A 22,537-nucleotide genomic window follows, 5' to 3' on the forward strand; every position below is an offset into this window, starting at 1 on the left:
CTGCTGCAGGAGCTGTCCCTGGCTGGGGAGAAGGAGCGGGTGGTGGCCGAGCTCCCCGACCGCCCTCGGCTGGGCCTCCACGACCTGGAACTGGGCCCCCTGCTGGGGCAGGGGGCCAACGCAGTCGTGTACAGTGGCCGCTGGAGGAGGGGAGACAGGGCCTCAGGTGGGTTCCCCTCTAGGTTGGCGCAATGGAATGCAAGGACAACTGATTGTATTGTCTCGAAAGGACCGCTTGCAGGTGGGCACAGAAATGTATGCAGAGAAACAGGGGACAGACAGGAGAAGCAGATCACAAAACTGTCACACACAATCTTAATCTCATCCGCCCACCTAAGCTCTGACATAACTTCGCCAGCTAAAGTATCAGACACCAGGAGAACAACTTAAGTTTAATCGAGAAACAGCCAACCTATGTCACCAGAAGACGCATGCTATCAGACACACTAAAAAAACACACAAATACATGTGTGGCAATTCACCAAGGAGTGGATACACGCTCCATGACTGGCAAACAACAAAAGTCAGATGTTTGCCTATCAAACTTGCACGCGCACACTTCTGCTTAGGAAATTAACTTCCTTGCTAGTGAGATGCAAGGACGGTGCACTGACGCATGTCTCACTGCCTCGCAGCCTAATATGGTAGGCCTCAAGCATTTCCCTCTCCTCCCTGTGTTTACCTTTTCCGACGGCTGAAATGTGTTAATGACTGGGCACGCGAACATAATTCGTTTAAAAATTTCTCTGATAATATAATCTCCGACATCACTGCAGGAGTTGTAAAAACTGTGTTCTGGCTTTTGTTAAAAGCCGGAGCACTTTGAATATCCCTCAAGAGAAATGTATACAACAGCTGTATCCTACCGGTACTCACCTATGGGGCAGAAACGTGCAGGCTAACAAAGAGGGTTCAGCTTAAGTTAAGGACAATGCAACGAGCTATGGAAAGAAAAATGATAGGTGTAACATTAAGAGATCGGAAGCGGGCGGAGTGGGTGAGAGAACAAACGCGCGTTAATAACATCCTAGTCAAAATCAAGAGGAAAAAGTGGGCTTGGGCAGGGCATGTAATGCGAAGGCAAGATAACCGCTGGTCCTTAAGGGTAACGGAGTGGATTCCAAGAGAGGGCAAGCGTAGCAGGGGGCTGCAGAAAATTAGGTGGGCGGATGAGATTAAGAAATTTGCGGGAATATGGTGGCCGCGGGTGGCGAAGGACAGGGTTAACTGGAGAGACATGGGGGCGGAGGCCTTTGCCCAGCAGTGGGCGTAGTCAGGCTGATGATGATGATGATGATGGAGAAATGGGCTAGGGAAAGCCAAGATGGTCACTAAGAGTGGGGGGAAGAGTGGGGCCTTTGTCAGACGCCAGTGGTGGTTGTGTGCAGGCTTGACCGAAATCCGAGAAGAACCGACCGAGAGGGATCCTCCCCCTGCCAAGCCCAGGGTGCCTGGTGCTGCAGCCAAGCACAAGGAAGAATCATCTCCTGAGGAGGAAAACAAAAGTAGGGACACACCTGTTTTGAGCATTCATGCACTTGATTGCCGGTATAACTCACAGCGATCTAATTATGTGACACATTTTGCCTTGTCAGAAAAAGAATCACACTAGATTGGGCAGTGCAAGACAATGTAGCAAGAATGGAACTGGCATTTCAAAAAACTTATCTTAAACTTGAATGCAAAGAAACGCTTTGGCGGCATTCATAATGTGTTCCTGGTTAGCTACTCAGTGGGGTCAGTGGAAAATCGGTCATATTCAAAAACTCCCACACACCTGCTACAGTTCCTTTTTTTGTAAGTGTTGATAAATGTGTTCATATTAAACAGCTTTTTCTAACAACAGCGTGATACCATTGACATCGTAGTAGTGCAGAATGCTGGAATTGATGCTTTCCTTGGAATGTAATAATTTGCTGTCTAACGTTGAGCAGGGGCTTAGTAGAGCAGTGACATAGTTGGATGCATTGGGGGATAACCTTGATCTTGGTGAACAGGTGGTGTTGGTGTGTTTGGTGTGGTGTAGATGAGGGGTTTGCCTGTTAAGAAACAGCAGTGGATCTCCAGCACTGGAGACGTATGGAGTAAGGGCAGTAGAGCATTCACCCCAGGCTGTTGCATGCAGTGAAGGTGGACATTTGGGAGCCCAGACGAGAGAGTTGCACCATGGGGTCAGTGTGTCAGTGAGTCGGGGGCTGTGGCAGACGTGTGTCACAGCCTCCAGATGAGTGTGGTAGGCTACAAGGAGCATGTGGGGCTCAAAAGGTTGTTTCTGGGCTGTCCTGTGGTGTCAGGAGGTGGTGTGGATGCACGGTTGCAGCATTAACAAAAGACGCCTGTGGTCCCCTCAAGCAAGGGCTGCTCCCAGAATGGGGTGGGCTGGAGTCCGCTTGAGGAGGACCATCTCATAGGGTAGTCATGATGTAAACAGCGCGAACTACAAGGGACAAGAAAAGAAGGGACACAGGACGAGCGCTGTCCTGTGTCCCTGCTCGCTGCTCGTCCTGTGTCCCTTCTTTTCTTGTCCCTTGTAGTTTGCGCTGTTTACATCATGAATATCTACCAACTTGCCCAACTGAACGTTTTGCTAACTCATAGGGTAGACCGCTGGCACAGATAGTCCTAGCAAGTGCAGTATACATTTACACATTACTGTTTTACCTTATTTATGGGAATAGAGTGCCAAAAAGAAGAAGCATTTATTGACAGGAAAGACGGCTTGACTGCTCTGATGCCTGTAAAAACTTTACTCCATCTTCAGGGGACCAGAAAATTGTCTGTATTATCGAATGATGGTGAACAAGAACCTACTGCATCATGGTATTTTTGTTTGCTGAAAGACTGGGCTTTTGAGATGAGAATGGCACGACAGTGCTTATTTTCCGCATTTTCACAAATTCTTTATTGCATACACACGGCCTCTCCGACCATACCGCCGTGTGTGTGCTCCACCACTGCATCAGCCGCCTCTCAAGCGGGCGAGTGAGGACGCTTCGGTGCACAAACGACACGTGACGAGTGTGCAGTTTCACCGGAAGAACTGCGTGGACGATTGCACCAGTCAATGCCCAAAACAGTAGGGCTCAGTTAGCTGGGGGATACACAAGGGGTGAAGCTGAGAAAGGTGAAAACAAGACGGCGCCAACAGGACCGCGCATTTGTCGTCACGCCTGGCATTGTACACACATCTTAGGATGACTCTGCAGCATAGAATTCAGGGCTGTCTGGACGACCATGCCAGTCATGCCTGGATGCCTTCAGGAGCCCGTTTGAATTGACCGACCCGTGATGTCCGAAGTAGCGAGCGTCTGACGTCATACACTTTCATGGGCCAGGACTGTACTGGCAGTTATCTGGATTTCCAAATATACGTATAGGTGGAATTATACACCACAGCTTGCTATCGTTGTTTTCCGCACAGGTAGCAGCTATGATTGCCTCATCGTTGAGGTTTTCATTTGTCATGGTCAGCGTAAAAGAATTTGTTGACCTGAGTGCCGCAGTCATCATCGATGACCCAAGCGCTGCCACCACTGCACGGATGTGCCTCTGCACCACTGGCATCCAGCCTGCTCTTCGGGAGCAATCCTTGGCGGGGAGCCTGCAGGGTGCAGTGGCCAGAGGGAAACCATGTTGCCAGTGTCCATGCACTGCACTCACTGATCGTGGCCAATGCAGCTATGCCTGCCCTGAGGACACATGAAATCCGCGAAATAGGGGATGTGGTCAAGTTTGTGAAGAACAGGGGAAGATGGGACAACACTCTCGGTGCCAGCCGTAGTGCAAAAACAAAGAAAAATGCGTTTTCTTTCTGTGAGTGGCATACCCCTCAGAAACGGTAATAATGGACTGCTCCACCAAGGCTCCATTGCCTATTGCTCAGTCTGTCGTCTGTCCTGCCGCCGCGACAAGCAGGCCTCCCCGGTGTCTCCAAGTGCATGGTGCTGGGTCAGTCGGTCGGCTCCACACATTGTGTGTTTTTAAGTGTGGTTTTGCTGGTGCGGTTGTAGCATTTTCATGTTTCCGTTATAGTTGACACTCAGTGAGCAGATTTGATGGTTTTAATGTGCAATGACAGCATTGCTTTAAGCGTAACCCCACATAACACATTGTAAAGCTCACTGACCATTGTTATATCCGGTGTATCGTTGTAACCTGTACTGCTAGAAGTGGGTTGAGATGGAAGTTTGACAGCTCAGGAACTGCAGAGTAGGTAATATTACAGGTGTAGTGCAATTAAAGATGCCAGCCATGCAGTGCGTCCACATCAGGTGCTTGTTGAGATGGAGCAGCAGTCTCTTTATTCTCTTTCACCCGACTTCTCCTCTGCCTTAAGGTCGTAAAAGCCCGGTAGGGAAGGTTGGTTTTGCTACCCTGGAAGGCTTGGGAAAAAGAATTGGCACCCTATTTGTACCTTCTTTCACAATATAAAGCGAGGTGCATTTTGAAGGATCATGTGACGTCTCGCATGGAATTTCACGGATTCTTCTTCGTTTTTACCACAGCAAGCTAGGGGCTTGGTTTAGTTCTGGGCCGCACATCTGAAAGACACGAATTCTACTCAAATGCACGCTAGATACACCCCTGCACAAAAAGCTCTGGTAGTCGAGGTGCTCACCTTGTGGCCTGAGATTTTGGCAGCAATAGAATCCTGCCAAAATGTAATTGAGCATGGACACTTTGCAGAAAAAATTTGAGCTTTTTCTACCTGTGTTTGAGCAAAGCTTGTCACTTTGAAGATACGTCAGCACAAATGAAAACACTTGATTTTACTGGGTTCCGAAGGGCAGATTGGGGGAGTTGATTTTGCATACTTATTTATCAAACAGTGATAAGAACACAGGAGATAGAAGCAAAATGGCTTTGTGTGTCCTGTGTTGTTCTTTAAGTGTGAAATTCTTCACTGGCTTCGTAAATAAAACGGCTCATAAAGGATGCTAAATCAACCTTTAACTACTTAGTGAAAGCTGAGATGACCGTGTAAGAATATTTGTAGTGTAATACTGAGAGCAGTTGCCCTCTAGTGCTGCCAGGGTGCACCACAAGGTCAGGTTGTGGTAGGCCACGAGCAGAGTTTGCCAGAGCTAGCTTTGTAAGCTGGAAGCCTTTAATGCCTCATCGTTGTAAGCAGGAGTTGTCGACAGAAATGTCACGCTTTTCAATTGGTCGAAACGGTCGTGACGTCACAGTGCGCGAATTTCAAACGGGCCAATTGTACTTTGGCTACTAACCATGCAACCAATTAAAGGGATGGTATACTGATGCTTAAACTAAGTGGGACTGAGTTTGGTTAATAATTAAGCTTTCTAGCCAGACCAGATAAATAAATAAAACTAACAAGAAATTTGGTCGAGTTCGGGAATTGAACGAGGGTCTCCGGAGTGCGAGACGAGCACTCTAACCACTCCGCCATGCCACCTGGATGGTTTGTAATGAACAATGAATATTGTGTCTTCGTTCACTCCCATCTTCTCCCCTTCCCTTAAGGCGAGGTTCAGGTGTCCACCAAGATATGTGAGACAGATACATTTCCTTTCCTCAAAAACCAATTTACCGATGAGCAAGGCTTAGAACTGAACGGGCGATGCCGTTCTGTGGACTCCCTGGCAGCGTTGCAAGACGCTGTCGCGTTCCACTCTTAGAGGCGAAGCGTAACATCGTAACCACATATCAGTGACACTAGCAGCAACAACGCGCTTAAGGCTTTCGCCTCTCCGCACTTTAGGCCAACAAAGCGCTTCCCTGAGTTTTGTGTTCCAGGACTGGCAGCAGCAGTGGGTGATGGCCAGTGTGCAGGGTGAGGCACACCTGAGGAGGGGTCCAGACTCAGTTGTGGGTCTGCCTTTGTGTCCAGACCACTTTCTCAAGCCCAGTCGGATCGCCTAGAGCTTTGGCCCCCCAGAGCAGATAGGATGTTGCAACGCCTGCGCAAAGCACTTCCCTGAGCATACAATATCATACTACGCCAAGTTCAGTGTAGCCCAGAAGCTGGTGGTGACTGCTGTGCCCAGTGTTTTTCCCAGGTGTCCCCAATATGTGACACAACAGGCAAAAGAGCCTCCTAGAAAACGACGTCTGCCAAGTGAGGAAGACCACCCTCGAATGAAAATGCGTGCAGGAGTACATCATGCCCTTCTTTCACCTGGGAGCCTTCATCGCCATTCATGGTGCTAAGGTTTGGTGCACGGGTCCAAGTAATTAACGTTCTGTGCATGCCATGGTAGAGGAATTTGGTTGGTCAGTTTCCGCACGCTGTGCATTACTCAGCTCGGAACTAGACAAGCCTCCATCGTGTGGCAGCATTCGAGAAAAGAGCAAGGAACGAGATCTGCCAGGTGCAGTGTCAGTATATTCTTACACCATGGCTCACACCCTTGGTTTGTAGAACGAGAGTGCTGTGCTAACCAGAGAAGTGTTGCACTAGTTCAGTCAGTTGCAGCTTAGTAAGTGTGATCCTTTTAATCACCACACGAGGGGATAATTTTGCGGAAAACGAGGTGCACGTTTGGGCACAGTTCTGGTGGTATAAGATAGAGAACTACGAGCACAAAACTAAGAACACTCAGAAGCGCATTCAGTTTATGCATGTAGTCAGCAACCACTAGTGAGTGCAACGCCAGATGAGTTACTAAACTTGTGAAGTTAAAAATAAAAACGCATTAAAAAGAATGAACTGCTTCTCATACTTTCATCTATACTTGCAGAAAGATTTATTTTAGCTTTAAACAGTGGAAACCATGTTGACTGTAGGCTGCAGTGTGCTGCACGCATGGAAGAATGGGCACAACTGGCTGCACCAAAAAGATGCTGTCACCAGAGCCAGAGCCAAGAGATGTTCACAACAGGAGACAAATTTCTTCACTCATGTAACTACTTTCAAGACCCGCTTGCTACCAGTCTTACTAGGGTTAAATGATTTTGGGCTGCATAGGAGACGTTTTCAGTGTTTGGGCACAAAGACTGCTCTGTGAAAAGCCACATTGGAGTAACGCAGAGCCGTAGTTGATATGCTTTTATGCAATGGCTGAAGTAAAACGCGAAGGTTCAGAATGCTTGCCGTGATCTTCAATCCATGGTGTCTGCCAACTGCTCGATACATGGTTTTTGAGTTGAAAATGTTTGTATCGGGAGTTGTGTTGGCAGTCTGGACCACACAAGAACGCCGGCATGGTGCTTATTTGTGCTCGTTTTATGCCTTTAAGGGCACGCAAGTTCCCTGCCACAGACAGAGAATGCGAGCACTCTGTTCACCTTTCTTTGAAACGACAAACCAGAAAGCACATCACAACACTGTTCAGCCATGGAAAAGAAATGTTTGTTGACACAGTTGAGATGGTTCATCACGAAACCTCCTCAAAGTTGTCCCTTGATCTTCTCGGCTCTGGTGTTTGAGCGCATGGTTGCACCTGGCAGGGTGCCTCATCACTAGGTGCAAGGCTCAGCCGTCGGTTGAAAACACGACCATCTTTGGTGGTTGTGACCTTGTGTGACCTTGTGTGACCTTAACAAAACTGGTGGCCAACAGTTCCCTCTTTCTTTGAGGCGTGGAAGATGGGGATGCTTTCTTGCCTGGTTGAAATCTGGGAGCGGTGTAACTCAACTGGGTGTCTTCTAGCTCCTGTAACTGAACTGTCCAAGTTTTCTCTGCCATCTGGACACCTGTGAGAGGGAAGGCTGGGTACTTCTTCACAAACAACTCATGACCCCCACACCGTGGTTCATTGTCTGTGCAGACCCTGCAAGCACTGCACTGAGTGTTAACTGTGGCCCTCATTGTGCCTCATAAAATTTCTACTTTTGGATCAAAGACACAGTGTTGCCAGCCTGCTGAAAAATATCTACACCTACTGGGTACCGTGAGTGGCAGCTGACCTCGTTGTCCATGTGCGTACTTCTGCCCATCTTGGGCCGACTTCCTCTACTTGCTTAGTCAGCATTCTGCCCGGGGCATTTCCTGCAAATTTTGCCACATGGAGGACAACAAGGCAGCCCACCACTGAAAAAAGTGGCCAACAAACATGGCGTACCGGTTGTATTCTCGGCCCCACGCAAGCTGGCACAGCTCTGCGCGCGCATCGCGAGCAAAGACAAGAGTGGGTGCCGCATCAGACATGCAAAGAAGTTCGTGAATTGTTGCATCGGGGTGGTGTACGAAATACCGCTGTCATGCGGGAAGGCCTATGTGGGCCAAACGGGTGGTGCATCAATAAAAGGGCAGGTGAGCACGCCCGGTCAGTAAAGGACGTAAGTGGTGCACACTTTTCTCAGCACTGCGCTGAGTGTTATGAATGCCCTCGAGCGGCAGAACATTTGCCACAGGCTAGATGCAAGTACTGCAAAAAGTGTCAACCATGGTTTCATGAGATAAAGATTTTAGGTAAAAGCAAAGATACAAGGGCAAGGGAACTATTGGAAGCAGTTCATATAAAAAAGAGAGGTGTATTTTGTGTTAGCGATACGTCGGTCAGCCTCTTCAAATTGGAAATGGTGTATCTTGAACGGTTGTGTAGATAGTGTTGTGTGGGAACTGGTATCTCTCTGCACGTGTCCTGGTTTTTCCTTATATTTGCTGCGCTGTTAGTGAATAAAGTCAGATGAAGTTTAGCGCTAGTCCTGTGTGGTCCTCTCTTGTGTACGTCTTGGTTGCGCTACAGTTCTTTTCTTACAACATGCACCATCTAGCCCAACAAAAAGTTCTAGACAACGTCCACACCTGCAGCACTCGGACTTTGCAGGTTGCTCATTGCACTGCTGTTCTCGAGAGCAGATTTGATGTTGTGCAGCTGAGATTTCTTCCACTTTAGCCAAGATCAACTCCTGCTGCCTTATCTTTCCAAAAACTATTTTGTCAGGTATGAATGACTCTGCCACAGGAGCGAGGCACCTTCCTGGGGCAAACTGTTGTACTGGCTCACCTTGGGCTTGGACGGGAAACAGGTCACACGCTGCATTCAGCTGCTCTGCACAGCTGCACAACTTTCCCAGCATCACCAAAGGTGAAGTTGTTGTAAATTTCCAGCGAGTCGTCGCCTGCCAACAGCTGTCTTCTTTGGAAGCAATCGAGAAGGCTTGAAAACCACCGGTGAAGTGGAGTGGCTGCTTGACAGGTTCTCTGCTGCTTCTTAGCACTGCGGCAGTGACTTCAGAGCGCCATGTGGTTGTGTTGGCAGCAGAGTAACTCCACATGAGAATGCCGGCATTTATTGGTGCTCGTTTTATACCCGCAAGGGGAAAGGGCATTCGAAGTATGCACGCTGCAGACAGAACACACTCTGCGTACCTACGTGATAAAACTGAGGACAGCTGTTTTAGAGAAATTTCTGTGAAAACTGCTCATGTTTGAGGTGTTTCACTCTAGCGCAACACATCTGTAGCCAGCTGTTCCCAGATGGGTTGGAAACTGAGCTTGTGGTTCTCTCCCCTTGCGTGTTAGGGAGCGGCAAGTGGACATCCTCGTGACATCCTTGTGGAAGCAGTTCTTCTTAACTGAGTTGGCAGGCCTTTCATTGTGTTTGCAAGCCAAGGATAGTTTTGGCTGAATGGCTTCGCCCTGGTGACTGATATACAGGGGGTGTTATACTGATATATTTTTAGATGAGACATCTCATTGTAAGTGACAACAGAACGCAACGCATCAGCATACTTGAGTCCATAATCAGTCCACACCCTTAACCAGATTTACTGTGACAAATTTCTCAGGCTATTTAAGCTGCCCCAGGTGGCTCTGTTGTGAAATGTCATTTGTTTGTGTCTTTGGCCAGTTTATCCATTTCTCACCAGTGTCATGGCATCCTCCTTTTAGGCTGTGACTGCAAAGGCCCACACGGGATAGCAGAGATATTGCCACATTCTCGTGGCGCCGGCTCCCGGCCGAACTGCCTTAACCGCTCTTCTGGCTAGCCTTGGCCACGGTGGCGGGCAGTGCTTCTTCTTCGTCGTTGCTTCTTCGGGTTCCCCTCGGGAGTTCGCTGCTGCCTGGCACTTCCCAGTGAAACGTGTCTTGGCCGTCCCGACTGTCTAGCTGTGACAATATATTCAGGAATTGTGTGCATTATGCGCAGCCTGGGGTGTCAGGAGGGGAGTTGACCTGGCTCTCCCCGATGATGGCTTGGGCCTTGCTCCACTGCTGTGTTTCCCCATCTCCCTTCCTCTTGTGGGGTGTGCAGCTCCTGCTTAATCATGTCACTGGGATGAAGTCCCGCTGGCTGTCTAAACGGGCCCTCTTGGCTAGGTGAATGGGCAAATAAAGATGGGATGCCTATGGAATGTTGAGAAATTTTTTGAATACTCATTTCCCCTTGTCTGTTGCTTTTTTTTTAGCTGGTCATAAAGTGAGCACTGTATTTCCTCTCTGCTCCATTTCACGTAGTTGCGTTGAATAAGATGGAAGCATGTGGATGCGAGGCACCACAGTGGTGGCATAAAAGTCATTCTGGGTCTCATCCATCTCATAGGCCATGCACAAAACAATCCAGGCTCTCTGGTGGATCTAATTCCAGGGGTTAATTTTCCTGCAAATCATGTCTGTGCAGTGCCAAGGTATCTACAGTCTTTGCCAAAAGTAACCTGGCAACAGTGGTTCCTTTTCTTAGCAGCGTAGCGAAGCACTTATGGCAGGCCTTAAGCCCTGAATCTGTGTGGAGCAAGGTGAGCCTTTCTCCTGACTCCTGTCGGTCTTTAGGGGTGCCGTAAAGGCTCAGCTATACGGTTGAGAAGCGAAAAACCTGCTGCTCGGTTACTTTTGGCTAAGGGGGTACATCAGAGTGTCTTAGGTGGCGGCACTCTGGCAAGCCTTGGGGTGTGGCAGTGCATTGAGTAGTGCATTGACGTCCCTAAATGCATGCGGACGGAAAGGTTGGAAGTTGCCCGTGAAGCAATAAGCTGGAAAAAAAAAATCTGAAAGCACAACTTCGGTCAGTCAGGCTCTGTGCTGAGGAGGAAAACTGCTGCGCTGGTGGGGAAGGGAGTTTGGAAACGGACAGAGCTTGGGACTAACTGGCTAGCGTAATTTGAAGATGGTGTTTGCTTCCCACAGGTGAGGAGAGTGGCCTCTTGAGGCAGCCCCCCGGCCTGGTGGGTGGTGGGGGCTTTGACCTGGCCGTCAAGGTGCTCTTCAACTACTATGCGGCCTCCAATGCGGGGGCCATCTGGGACTCCTCCCTGCGCAAGGAGTGCCTGCCCGTGCTGGTCAACCAGCTGGTGCCTGGCAGGGGAGGGGGTGGGGGCTGCCACCGGCTGCCCCCCCACCCACACCTGGTGGAGATGTGGGTGGCCTTTGTGGACACCGTGCCCCTGCTGCCTGGTGCCACCCTGCTCTGGCCCAGTGCTCTCTCCCCCCGGCTGCACCCCAGGGGCTGTGGACACAATGCCACCCTCTACCTGGTCATGCGCAGGTGAGGGCCACCATCAGTTACCCAGTTGTAACTCTACCTGGTCATACGCAGGCACAAGAAAAGTAATCACCCGGTTGTGACAACACTGTTTGACCGCACCTTCAAAGTTGAGGCAGTTGTGGTGCTCAGCTGCTGACATGGGTTCTATTCTGGCCGTGGCATTTCACTGGAGGTCTGGGGGCAACTGTGTCAGTGCACATTAGAGAACCCCTGGTGGTCGGAATTTCCAGAGCCCTCCACTGCAGCGTCCCTCATGGCCTGAGACCAAACTGCATTTGAGAGGCGTGGATGGCAGCGCTTTGTTCAGCAGAGTTGCGAAATGAAACCTAGAGGGCAACGATATCTGCAGTTTTCCACAAGCGGGCTGCTCATCATCATCATCAGCCTGACTGTGCCCGCTGCAGGGCAAGAGGCCTCTCCCATGTCTCTCCAACTGACCCTGTCCTTCGCCAGCCGCGGCCACCATATCCCCACAAATTTATTAATCTCATCCGCCCACCTAACTTTCTGCCGCCCCCTGCTACGCTTGCTTTCTCTTGGGATCCACTCCGTTGCCCTTAAGGACCTGCGGTTATCAGGGCAGCGATTTCTGATTGCGGAGAGGGTATCTCAGCAGGTCCAGAAATCAGCTAACTTTTTGATTCTGAATCTTCTTGAGTAAAAATAAAGTGTTGCTGCTGTGCCTATATTTGGGGCATGAGTGTTTCCTCTCTTTTTTTTTTGATCATTAGGAGTGGGCAGTTCTTGATGGTCACGCAAGCATGTATAGTCATGCACTGACTGGGTAAATTGAGGTGCATTTTATGCTAGGGTGCTGTCCAATATACCAACTTTTTCATTGAAAGCCTGCATATATGTAGTTGCCTATGTGCCATAAAACCCAACAAACAAACAAACAAACAAACCTGCATATGCGTCTTATACACCGGAAAATACGGTAGGCAAGAATAATAGCTCCTCAGTGATGTAAACTTTATATCACTGTATAGATTGTACAATGCAAAAGCACCGAAGTTAGGGCCAGTTGGGCCGCAATAAAATTCAGTTGGAAGTGCAGCATATGTCCTGTCGCACCTGTGTCTATTTTGTCCTCGTTTTTTCGTGCTGCTACGTTTTCAAGATTGTACAAATTAACAACCTGCGAGAAAAAAATTTAGCTGAGGAAATTTATTTTGCAAAAAGCTGGGTAGGGGTTTTCCGCTTTTGATGAAAAGTTTGCTGCAATGGTGGTCCTTCACAGTGCTTTACTGTGCCTGCGCTGTGAAAAATGTTGAAGCAGAACAGTAAAACCTGGTTAATGCGCACCCGCTTACCTAGTGGTTGTGGTTAAAGTGTGACGGCCCTAATGAGGGGTTACAATGCGCAACCCGGTGGGTTGCCATCTGGGATTCGTGCAGAGGGTGGGAGTGAACGAGCCAACATCACAACTGACTGATAAGGAAAATATTTAATCGTCAGCTGTGGCTGCCTGAAGGGGGTCGGCTCACCCGGTGACGAGACGGGGCTTCTTGTGGAGTGGAGGGGCGGCATCAGCTCCCTCACGGGACCATGGAAGGGCTCAGCAGCTCAGGGTCTCTCTTGGCTCTCTCTCTGCTCCTCTTGCTTGCGGTTTTTGTTCAGTTCGTCTTCCCTAGGCACCTAGCCAGGGAACCCCCGGTCGCTGCTCGAGTCCAAATTCTTGAGCTTCTTCATAGGCTCCGCCCTCAGCACGTCACCGCGCACACACCACCGAAACACATGCAGGCAAGGGGGGATCATGGCGCCTTTCAGTCGCGAATTCTTTGGCTTGCCGCGGGCCTCTCAGGTGCATGCGGGCGGTGGGCTGGCGCCGTCATCCTTCCGCCGTTGCCGCCACTCGGTGTTTCTTCTGTCGGTCCACAGGAATGCACCGTTCGGGAGAATGCGCCGCACTCCCCCGGCAAAGTCGTCACGCCTGTCCCATTCTCGTGAGGCGCATTCAGGCTCCCCACGTTGTGTGCGCTGACCTGTGTTGGGGGGGAAGTCTGCAGGCGCGTGGTGCTTGCCAGCCGGGTTGGAACACTGCCGCCGGAGGCAAGGCCACAAAGCGTACGCCATAGCGCGCACATCACAAAAGTGCAGTTTCCCCAGCTCAGCCACCCCTGTATTGGCTGACTGCGTAAGGCGCAGTAGGTTGTGAAACGGCTGTGACGCAAAACGTCTTCTGCCCCTGTGGGTGCTGCTGGTGGCCATTTCGGCCGTGTTGTGTGTCCCAAGGTGGTGGGGACAGCAGTGAGGGCAACAGGGGGCGCAGATGTGGGGAAGCTTGCCCCCCCCATGGCTGCCATGGTGGCTACCATGGTGAGGGGGGAACTGGCTGTGCGTGAATTTGTTTCGGAGGGCGAATAAATTGGTGCCAGTCAGTGCATACTTTTCCCTTGCGCAATCACGGGGTGTAGCCTGTGCTGAGACAGCCCAGAAAGGACTGGGCTGTCAGCTGTCCAGGAGGCATGGCAGCTGGACATGTTGTCACCACCGACATTTCTGCAGCACTGGCTTGGTGTGTGTGTGTGAGACGTGAGCGCACATTGTGCCAGCATTTACATGCACCTGTGATTGCATATGACAGCCAGAAGTGGTGGTTCTTCAGTTCGTGGCTCTGTGAGTCCTTGACTGGCATGGCGACTACCCTAAAGAACCAACTAATGTTGTCATAGTAGAACATTAATATTCTCAATGTTGTCAATTACCATATAAGCGCATGTAAGGGCCACACCAGTGTATGGGCCCCGCACCCTGTTTTCCCGAAGAAAATATAAAAAAAAAATAAATCCGTGTAAGGGCCGCACCCGAACTTTCCATGACCGAGGAGAGATTAGCCTTCTAAATGCACGCACCACGGCCTCCATGATCGGCTACGGCTACGAGCAACGGTGCACTTGATCGCGGAGGCCATGCACGCACCATGGCCTCTGAGATTGCGTGGTTGATCTCGGAGGCCACAAACACGCACAGGAGCTTCCAAGTGCCGTCCATGGATGGTGCCCAAGGCAACGGTCATCATCATCAACGCCGCGACCTCAAGCTTTCCACATCGGCATCAGTATTGCCAGCCCCTGGCTGTCCTGCCTTTTCTGGCATGTTGCACCGTGCGTTAGTAGTTGTGGTTGTGGCTTTTGCGTGCTGCCGCTCAGTGTCGCAGTTTTAGCTCGATTATAGCTCGATGGACAAGCACCTTAGTAGCTACACGGCTGGGAGTTAGCTCTCAAACATGGTAAGCGTGCAGCGGGCAGGAAATTCGACGCGGCCGAGGAGTGCAACCAAAAGGGTGCATTGAAAAACACAAGCTGCAAAAAGCGTGCTTTCCGAGGCAAGCCGTGCGAGTTTCCCGAACTGCTCTATGTGATGGAAGTGCGGAACAATGGCTACGCATTGACTGCGGACATGCTATGCGGTTTCTTTGGATCAGCGTGCACCAGAGCACAGCACCAGATCAAGAGTCAAACTACTGCGTGAGTGATGATTGAACGTAAAATAAATGCCACTCATTCCCTGATTGGCGTGTTTTTACTTCAAAAAAAAAATTTTTCACACATTGCATGTATGGGCTGCATCCTGAAAATTGGCCCCTCGAATTCGGAAAAAAAAAGTGCGGCCCTTACACGCGTGTGTACGGTATGCACAAATTTTATGGACTACACAAAATGCAGCATCAATGCTTTAGCAATGATGACCCCTGAGATTTGTGGGAACTCTGCTCCTGATATTCCGCATCATTGTCAGGACTGCTGCTTTCGTAGAGAAAAAGAGCGACTGGCTCAAATGGTCGGCCTTTGCTTATTCCAAGCACGTGTGAACACAGATCCTCTGTGTCTTGTCCATTTCTTCACGGTGCGTTGTTGTGTTAGAAAGAAGCTAGGCTCCTTGAGTCACTTGTGCTGTCCCCACCAACCACCGGTGTGTAGACCTCCATAGGTGGTGAGCTAATTCAGTGTGGACATGGGATGTCCCCCCCCCCCAGGTACGCGTGCAGCCTGTCCGAGTACCTGCGCTGCTTCCCAGTGGATGGCCGTGTGCGTCTCTCCCTGCTCTGCCAGCTGCTGGAGGCCCTCTGCCACCTGGCACAGCACGGGGTGGCCCACCGCGACCTCAAGGCTGACAACTGCCTCATCGACCTCTCCAGGGGTAATTACTACTCCTCCCCTCTACTAGTACCAAAGCACCTCTTCCACTCAGCAGGCTAACAGGGGCCGGTTTACTCTACACAGGGGATTTGTTTTCTAGTAGGCTAGAAAGCAGCTTGAGATATGAAACCGTGGGCGTGCTTCCATGGGCTCCTTCATGGAGGGAAGCCTTCTCTTAATCGTCAGGTACTGCTTTCCCATCTACTAGCATATTAGGTGCAGCTGCTGCCGTTGCAGAGCGGGTGACCCGATCTGCTTGCACGCCACCTCAGCTGATTTGCCTCATGATTTGCAGTGAACTACCATATTTGTTCCGCTCCCATTGTCAAGGCATTTTTTCACGCTCGCGCAGGCGCTTGTTCGAGCATCGTCCGGACTGGCCGATATAGACTTTGCCACATGAAAGCGGAATCTGAAGGGAGGAGGGAGGAATGGGAGCGGAACAAATATGGTAGTTCACTGCAAATCATGCAAATGCTCACCAATTTTAAACAAGACAGAGGTCATTGGCCGAAGCAAAGACGCGCTAATGCGAGAACTGATAGAGGCGTTCCATATATCAAAAAGAAAGGGCCGGACTGCGTCAGCAGCCCTTCGGTGAAGATGTACTCTAACGAGTATAAATTTTTAGATAGCCTGATCTGATGCAACCGTGGATTTTTTGCTTGTCATTCGCATGAGTGTTCTCGTGATTATGTTCTTGAAGGAAAAGGGAAATGTATAAATGTGTGCGATCGAATCTTGAATAAACCAGTTGAGAGTTAGCGCTTGTCCCGTTCGTCTTCTGTTCCTGGTCTGTTTTTTGTCGCGCTACAAGCATCCCCTCAAGCAAAATGAACCAACTCGCCCAGCAATAAGTTTTATTGAAACAAGTTAGGCCTAGCGACAACTAGGGAGTACAGAGCGCCATCGTCCACCGTGCTCACGGGCGGCACCATTGCGGGAAGCGCGCGGAATCCAGTGTTCGGACCGTTGTGAATGTGCCACCTAAGTACTACATCAATGATGCGGCAGGGACTGGACATTTTTCACCGTTACGGCAGTAAAATGCGTAGCTTGAGCGCCGCGGGACGTTGCTGTTGTACACTGTTAATGCGCCATCTGACGAGATCAAAGGCTGCATAAAAGAGCTCTCGCGCAGCACTCTACACACTGCCTGTTTTGATGCGTTGCTCTTGGAACGTGATTTAGTGCAGTATACATTCTTGAAGCGGGCCAGCTCATGTGCTTTTCGCACTCTACCTTCTCAGTTAACAACGTAAGCCAAGATTGCCGAGGTTGGTCCGTGATAACCGCGTTTAGTGGCGTAACCACAGGTAGCACGCCCGTGTGACAAGGGTTCTCTGCCTGCAAGTTGTTTGCGTTTTCGGTGCTCAAAAATTTTTTGTAAAAAATTTAGCCCGTGTAATGATCGCACCCCTAAATTTCTTTCAATTTAAAAAAAAAAAAGTGTGATCATTATGCGAGTAACTACGATAGTTCTCCACTCTGAAGGCATTCATTGACGAGGACAAAAACACCACCACCATATGTGTTTCTGTCTCAGAGATAAACATCATAGCCACACGGCTATCAGCAACGGATTCATCAAGCCAAGATTCGGTTCCTATAACAACATGCAGTTGGACAGAGCAGCAAACTTGTCTAACTTATTCTTCAAGCTTTGGCAGTTAACTAACATAATGTTAAGTGGAAGGTCGCATTATGCACTGGCACACAAGGTTTTAGGCTTTGAAGAAAGTTTGTCATGTAGCTGTCTGTTCATTTCCGTCACCATGTCTTCTCTGGTATCGTAGAAAAAATTTTGTTGCCCACATGCGGTCGGTTGAAACGCCAGGAGAGGTTTGTGATGTGAGCGTATTCAACCGGTTTAGAGTGCGATGAAGGGCTGAAATCCTCACGAATTGCATCCTTCTTACTCTTTAGCTTAAATGCGCTAGACAAGAGCAGTCTACAGAAATTTCTTTCCCCCACATAAGGTTCTAAGTTCGGTGTCGTCTGAGTGTGATAGTTCGATCAAGCTCAGTATTGAAAAATGCAATGACATTTTTCTCAGAGTCTTTTCATTTCCACAGTCAGATGGGCCAAAAAGTATCGGGATATTTGTGCTGTGGCTAGTGTTGACCAGCCCACGCCCTGAGGAGCCTTCTTTGAGACCATTTTGGAGTGCATTCTGCAGTTCCCTCTTTTTACAAGATGGGAAGAGCCTGTCCCTGCTCTACCATATCCATTACTACTGTCAGTACCAGGGAGGAGTAGTAAGGGCAATGCAGAGAAGCACGTCTTCACCCACCCCAGTTGGTGCATCGGTTAGAGCGCAGGGCTTTCGTAAGCAACCTGTGCGAAAAGGAGAGTCCCCCAACAGCAGTCCGTCGAACTTAGGTAGTGCCTAGTTGACGAGGGTGGTATCCAGAGAAAGTGGCATCCAGGAAAGGTGATGTTCGCACGTAGGAGACATGGAAGAAGCCATCGTCTGGCCATGTAAGCATCATGACAGATAGTGAGGGCCGGTTATCCCAAACAGCTGCTTTAAAGCCACACAAAGTGAACAGGAACCATCTGGTCAGGAAAAAGTGACAGTGGTTCCATGCATTCACGGTCCCAAATTGAAAAGGTAGGGAATCAAGTTGTCTTTTCGGCTGTATATATCGAAGCTACATAAGAGACCAAAATCTACCTTGTCTGGAAGGGGCATTGTTTACCTGCTGCGTGTGGTAAACAGCATGCTGGGCAAACTGGACGATGCCTACCCCAGGAGCATCGCAACAGTGTACACTGCAAGGGCACCTGGGTATCAGGGACTGTTAAGACTCCACCGAAAGGAGAGTTATCAGAGCGGCTCTTCAGGTGAGTTGGTATATCTTGACAAAAACTTAGCGCTTGCAAGCAATGAAGAAGACAACGCGTGCGCGAACTTTCAACGGTGTTTATTTGTGGCATTCTATACGCACTGGCTGCTAGAACAACACAAATACCAGACCAGTTATTGCACCAGGAGTCACAAACAAAACAACCTGCTTATTACCACCTTCAAGAAAAGCACGCTGCTTCCCTGAGAGCAATGTAACAGGAACACGAACACAATCCTCTTTCAATTTTCTAACGTTTCTGGCTTCAACAGTCTTGTGTGCGAGTTGGCTTATGACCTTGCATTCTTAACACCAGTGGAAGGTCAGCGCAAGTGGTGTCTTCATGTTCATTTGCAAGCAGTTAAAGCTTTGTCTGGAGAGCGATAAGCAGGCATTACAATCGGCTTAACTGCGAAATTCTAGAAGCCGCAGAAGCCGTGAGGATTTGGGACGCATGTGTCAGTGCTGCTTCATTGGAATTAACGGCAAGGGAAATAAGGTTTTTGGACGCAAGATACTGACCCCGCTGTTGTCACCTTCCACTGTTGTTGGATTCATCATCATCATCAGCCTGACTACACCCACTGCAGGGCAAAGGCCTCTCCCATGTCTCTCCAATTAACCCTGTCCTTTGCTAGTTGAAGCCACTGTATCCCCGCAAACTTCTTAATCTCATCCGCCCACCTAACTTCCTGCCGTCCCCTGCTACGTTTGCTTTCTCTTGGAATCCACTCCGTTACCCTGAAGCACCAGCGGTTATCTTGCCTTCGCATTACATGCCCTGCCCAAGCCCATTTCTTCCTCTTGATTTCAACTAAGATGTCATTAACCCGCGTTTGTTCCCTCACCCACTCCGCCCTCTTCCGATCTCGTAACGTTACACCTATCATTTTCCTTTCCATAGATCGCTGCGTTGTTCTTAACTTAAGCTGAACCCTCTTTGTTAGCCTCCACGTTTCTGCCCCATAGGTCAGTACCGGTAGGATACAGCTGTTGTATCCTTTTCTCTTCAGGGAGATTGGTAAGCTACCATTCATGATCTGAGAGAACCTGCCATATGCGCTCCACCCCATTCTTATTCTTCTAGTTATTTCCCTCTCATGATCCGGATCTGCGGTCACTACCTGCCCTAAGTAGACATATTCTCTTAGTACTTCCAGCACCTTGGCGAACTGCTGTTCCCTTGCTAGGCTGTTGAACATTACTTTGGCTTTCTGCATGTTAATTTCTAGCCCCACGGTTCTGCTCTGTCTGTCTAATTCATTGATCATGCTTTGCAGTTCATGTCCTGAGTGACTTAGCAAGGCAATGTCAACAGCGAATCGCAAATTACTTAGGTATTCTCCATTAGCTCTTATCCCCAACTGTTCCCATTCCAGCCCCCGGAATACCTCCTGTAAACAGGCAGTCAAGAGCATTGGCGAGATCGTGTCTCCCTGCCTGACACCTTTCCGTATTGGAATTTTATTGCTGACTTTGTGGAGAACTATGGTAGCTGTGCAATCGTTATAAATATCTTCCAATATTTTCACATAACACTCTTCTACACCCTGATTCCGCAATGCCTGCATGACAGCTGAGGTTTCCACCGAGTCAAATGCTTTCTCGTAATCAATGAAGGCTATATACAGGGGTTGGTTATATTCTGCGCATTTCTCTATCACCTGATTGATAGTGTGAATGTGGTCTATTGTCGAGTATCCTTTACGAAAGCCTGAAATGTTGTTGGATTATATCTGTTCATTTGATTGTTGTCATGTGGTTGGTTGTGCCCGATGTGTATATTTTCGCGGGCCGAGCAATAAAGCTTTGAGTTGAAAGTCAGTGCTCGTGTTTCCCACGTCTTTTTTGCAGTCTCCACAGGCAGGGTGCAGAGAAGGTGTGTCAGTGGAGGCAGTGTTGCTACTGGATGGCATTGTGCGTTGCAAATAACTGGGATATTTGCAAATACAGCTGCCGATCACCCAATGCGGTCGAGAACAGTGGTGCATGGTGTAATTGCGATTGCAGTACCTCTGTGTACGGCAATGCTGGAAGTAGCTGAGCATGGGTGTGAGCCAGCTGAAAGGGCGAGGAAATGATATGGCCAGAGGAGGAGAAATATGGTTGTGATATAACATAATCTGTGCAGGCACTTTAGATATGCTGCATATCGCCAGATGTCTCTCAGATTGACCCAACTGGCTGAAAATTGGGTTGATCCACAAATCTTTATGCTGTTCATTTGTTCATTCTTCAAAGCACACCGCTGCTTTCTTTGTGATGAAGGGCGGCCCCAGATTTGTCTCGATTGATGACATCCAGGTGGAGCTGAATCTGTGCTGTTCCAGAAGGTGTTAGTAACTTGTCTCGAAAGTTCGTTATGAGCTCTAAATGGCACACGGTTGAGAGCGGTGGGTGTTTGGTTCGACGACCGCCGAGTGATTCAGTTCTGTGTGGGTCAGCCCAGATGGAGAGTTCTCCTTTCTCGGACTGCGGTTACCACCACTACGTGGCACTAACCAAAGATGGAGTGGAGCAGGCAAGCAAAGCTCTGCAGATGGGACCACTTCTTTCCCCTGACCAGGGTTCTGGAGAGCTGTGGAGGAGAGGCTAGTCACGCACTGTGCATGTGCACGCTGCCACAGATTGTTCCGGCCTCCATTGCCCATTGTGAGAGAAGGAAAGGAGGCATCGCACTGCCTCCGTGACATCCAGGGCTAATGAAAAGGGTTCAGCTTAAGCTAAGGACAGTGCAGCAAGCTGTGGAAAGAGAAAATGATGGGTGGAGAGGGGAGTGTGCAGCTGGGGGGAGGCCTGATGACATCACCGTACACGCAGGTGCCCAGTGGCCGCGCCTGGTGCTGAGTGACTTTGGCAGCTGCCTGGGCAGCCTGCGGCTGCACTTCACCTCCTCCGAGGTCTGCCGGGGGGGCAACCCAGCCCTCATGGCACCCGAGGCAAGTATACCTGGGAATGGGACAAGAGGTATTCTCTCAAACAGTGTACCTTTCGGCATAAAAATGGCCATCCGAAATTGGGGGGCTGACTGATCTCATTTCATACTGTCTGGAGCAGCGTGTAGTACTTCTCCCTGTGCCCATTCTCGGCAGAACACATGCCACACCATGCATTTGGGGTTCACTCAAAGGCAGATTGGTTCCAGTAAAGGGAATGAGAATTATGCGCTGTTTAACGAGCGATGGGCAGCGCAAACCACAGGGTTTGTTGCCATAGTTGCATAAGTCTGCAGTGAAGCTCCGCCTACGTTCAGCCTCCACGCACAGAATTTCTGCGTGATGACAAAATAGTGCGCTGCTTGAAACGTTTCTTGTTACCTAAGCAAGAAGCCTATCACAAGAAAAAATTACGAGGTCTAGAGTTTTGATACGTGGATTGCTTGATATTGTTACGTGGCGGCCAGCCGAAGAATGAGGCGTGGTGAACCATGAACAAGAGATGATTTAATGGCCGCAGGCCTAGTGCGAGTGCTCCGTGTCGCGCCACTGCCAGCGTCGTCTTCTTCGTAACATTACCCGGGGCCACCAAGTGATCGTCCCGATTGTAAACAAGACGACGCTGGCCACTGCCAGCGTCGTCTTCTTTGTAACAATATAGTCAAATGTTAAAAAGCTGATTTCGTTTACGGTTGCAATTGGCCAGTGAAGTAGTGAAGGATGCCAAGGCCCAGTGTTAGCAACTGCTGTCTTTGGAGTCCACTCGTCCTCTCTTGTGGCCAGCAGGGGCTCTCTTGTGTGCACGATTGTGAGCTCTCTGCTGCGTGACAGCTGACTTCTCCTTTTTTGTGGCACAATTTCATATTACAAAGCTGTATCAGAGGAGTGAATTGCGATTTCTGCCTGTCCCCTTGCAAGTGTCTGAGGAGGGTGATGGTGGGGAATGCTGCCCAGGTGGCAGGGGCTGAGCCGGGCCTGCTGTCCTGGGTGGACTACAGCCGGGCCGACCTGTGGGCGGCGGCCACCCTGGCGTACGAGCTGTGGGGGGCACCCAACCCGTTCCATGGGGGCCTCAGGGACAGCCGCACATACCTCGAGGAGGAGCTGCCCCCTCCGCCCCCGGACATGCCCCGCGTGGTGCAGGCCCTGGTGCGGGACATGCTGCGCAGGGACCCCGCTCAGGTGGGGGGCCCCTGTTGTTGTTAGTAGCGCTAGTC

General features: G+C 49.8%; 1 protein-coding gene across 2 annotated transcripts in view; it reads left to right on the top strand.

Annotated features, from left to right (window-relative positions):
- Pink1 (PTEN-induced putative kinase 1) overlaps positions 1 to 22,537 on the top strand; it is a 47,770-nt gene that overhangs the window by 9,057 nt on the left and 16,176 nt on the right. For both annotated transcript variants that reach the window (XM_089563912.1, XM_089563913.1), the window contains exons 2-7: positions 10 to 166; positions 1,389 to 1,505; positions 11,036 to 11,393; positions 15,373 to 15,536; positions 21,205 to 21,323; positions 22,275 to 22,502. In XM_089563912.1, coding sequence (XP_089420038.1) covers positions 10 to 166; positions 1,389 to 1,505; positions 11,036 to 11,393; positions 15,373 to 15,536; positions 21,205 to 21,323; positions 22,275 to 22,502 — 1,143 coding nt within the window. The remainder of the gene's footprint in view (positions 1 to 9; positions 167 to 1,388; positions 1,506 to 11,035; positions 11,394 to 15,372; positions 15,537 to 21,204; positions 21,324 to 22,274; positions 22,503 to 22,537) is intronic.

This window comes from Amblyomma mixtum, chromosome 10 (genome assembly GCF_055824585.1).
Source record: "Amblyomma mixtum isolate Tamu chromosome 10, ASM5582458v1, whole genome shotgun sequence".
Classification (NCBI taxonomy): domain Eukaryota; kingdom Metazoa; phylum Arthropoda; class Arachnida; order Ixodida; family Ixodidae; genus Amblyomma; species Amblyomma mixtum.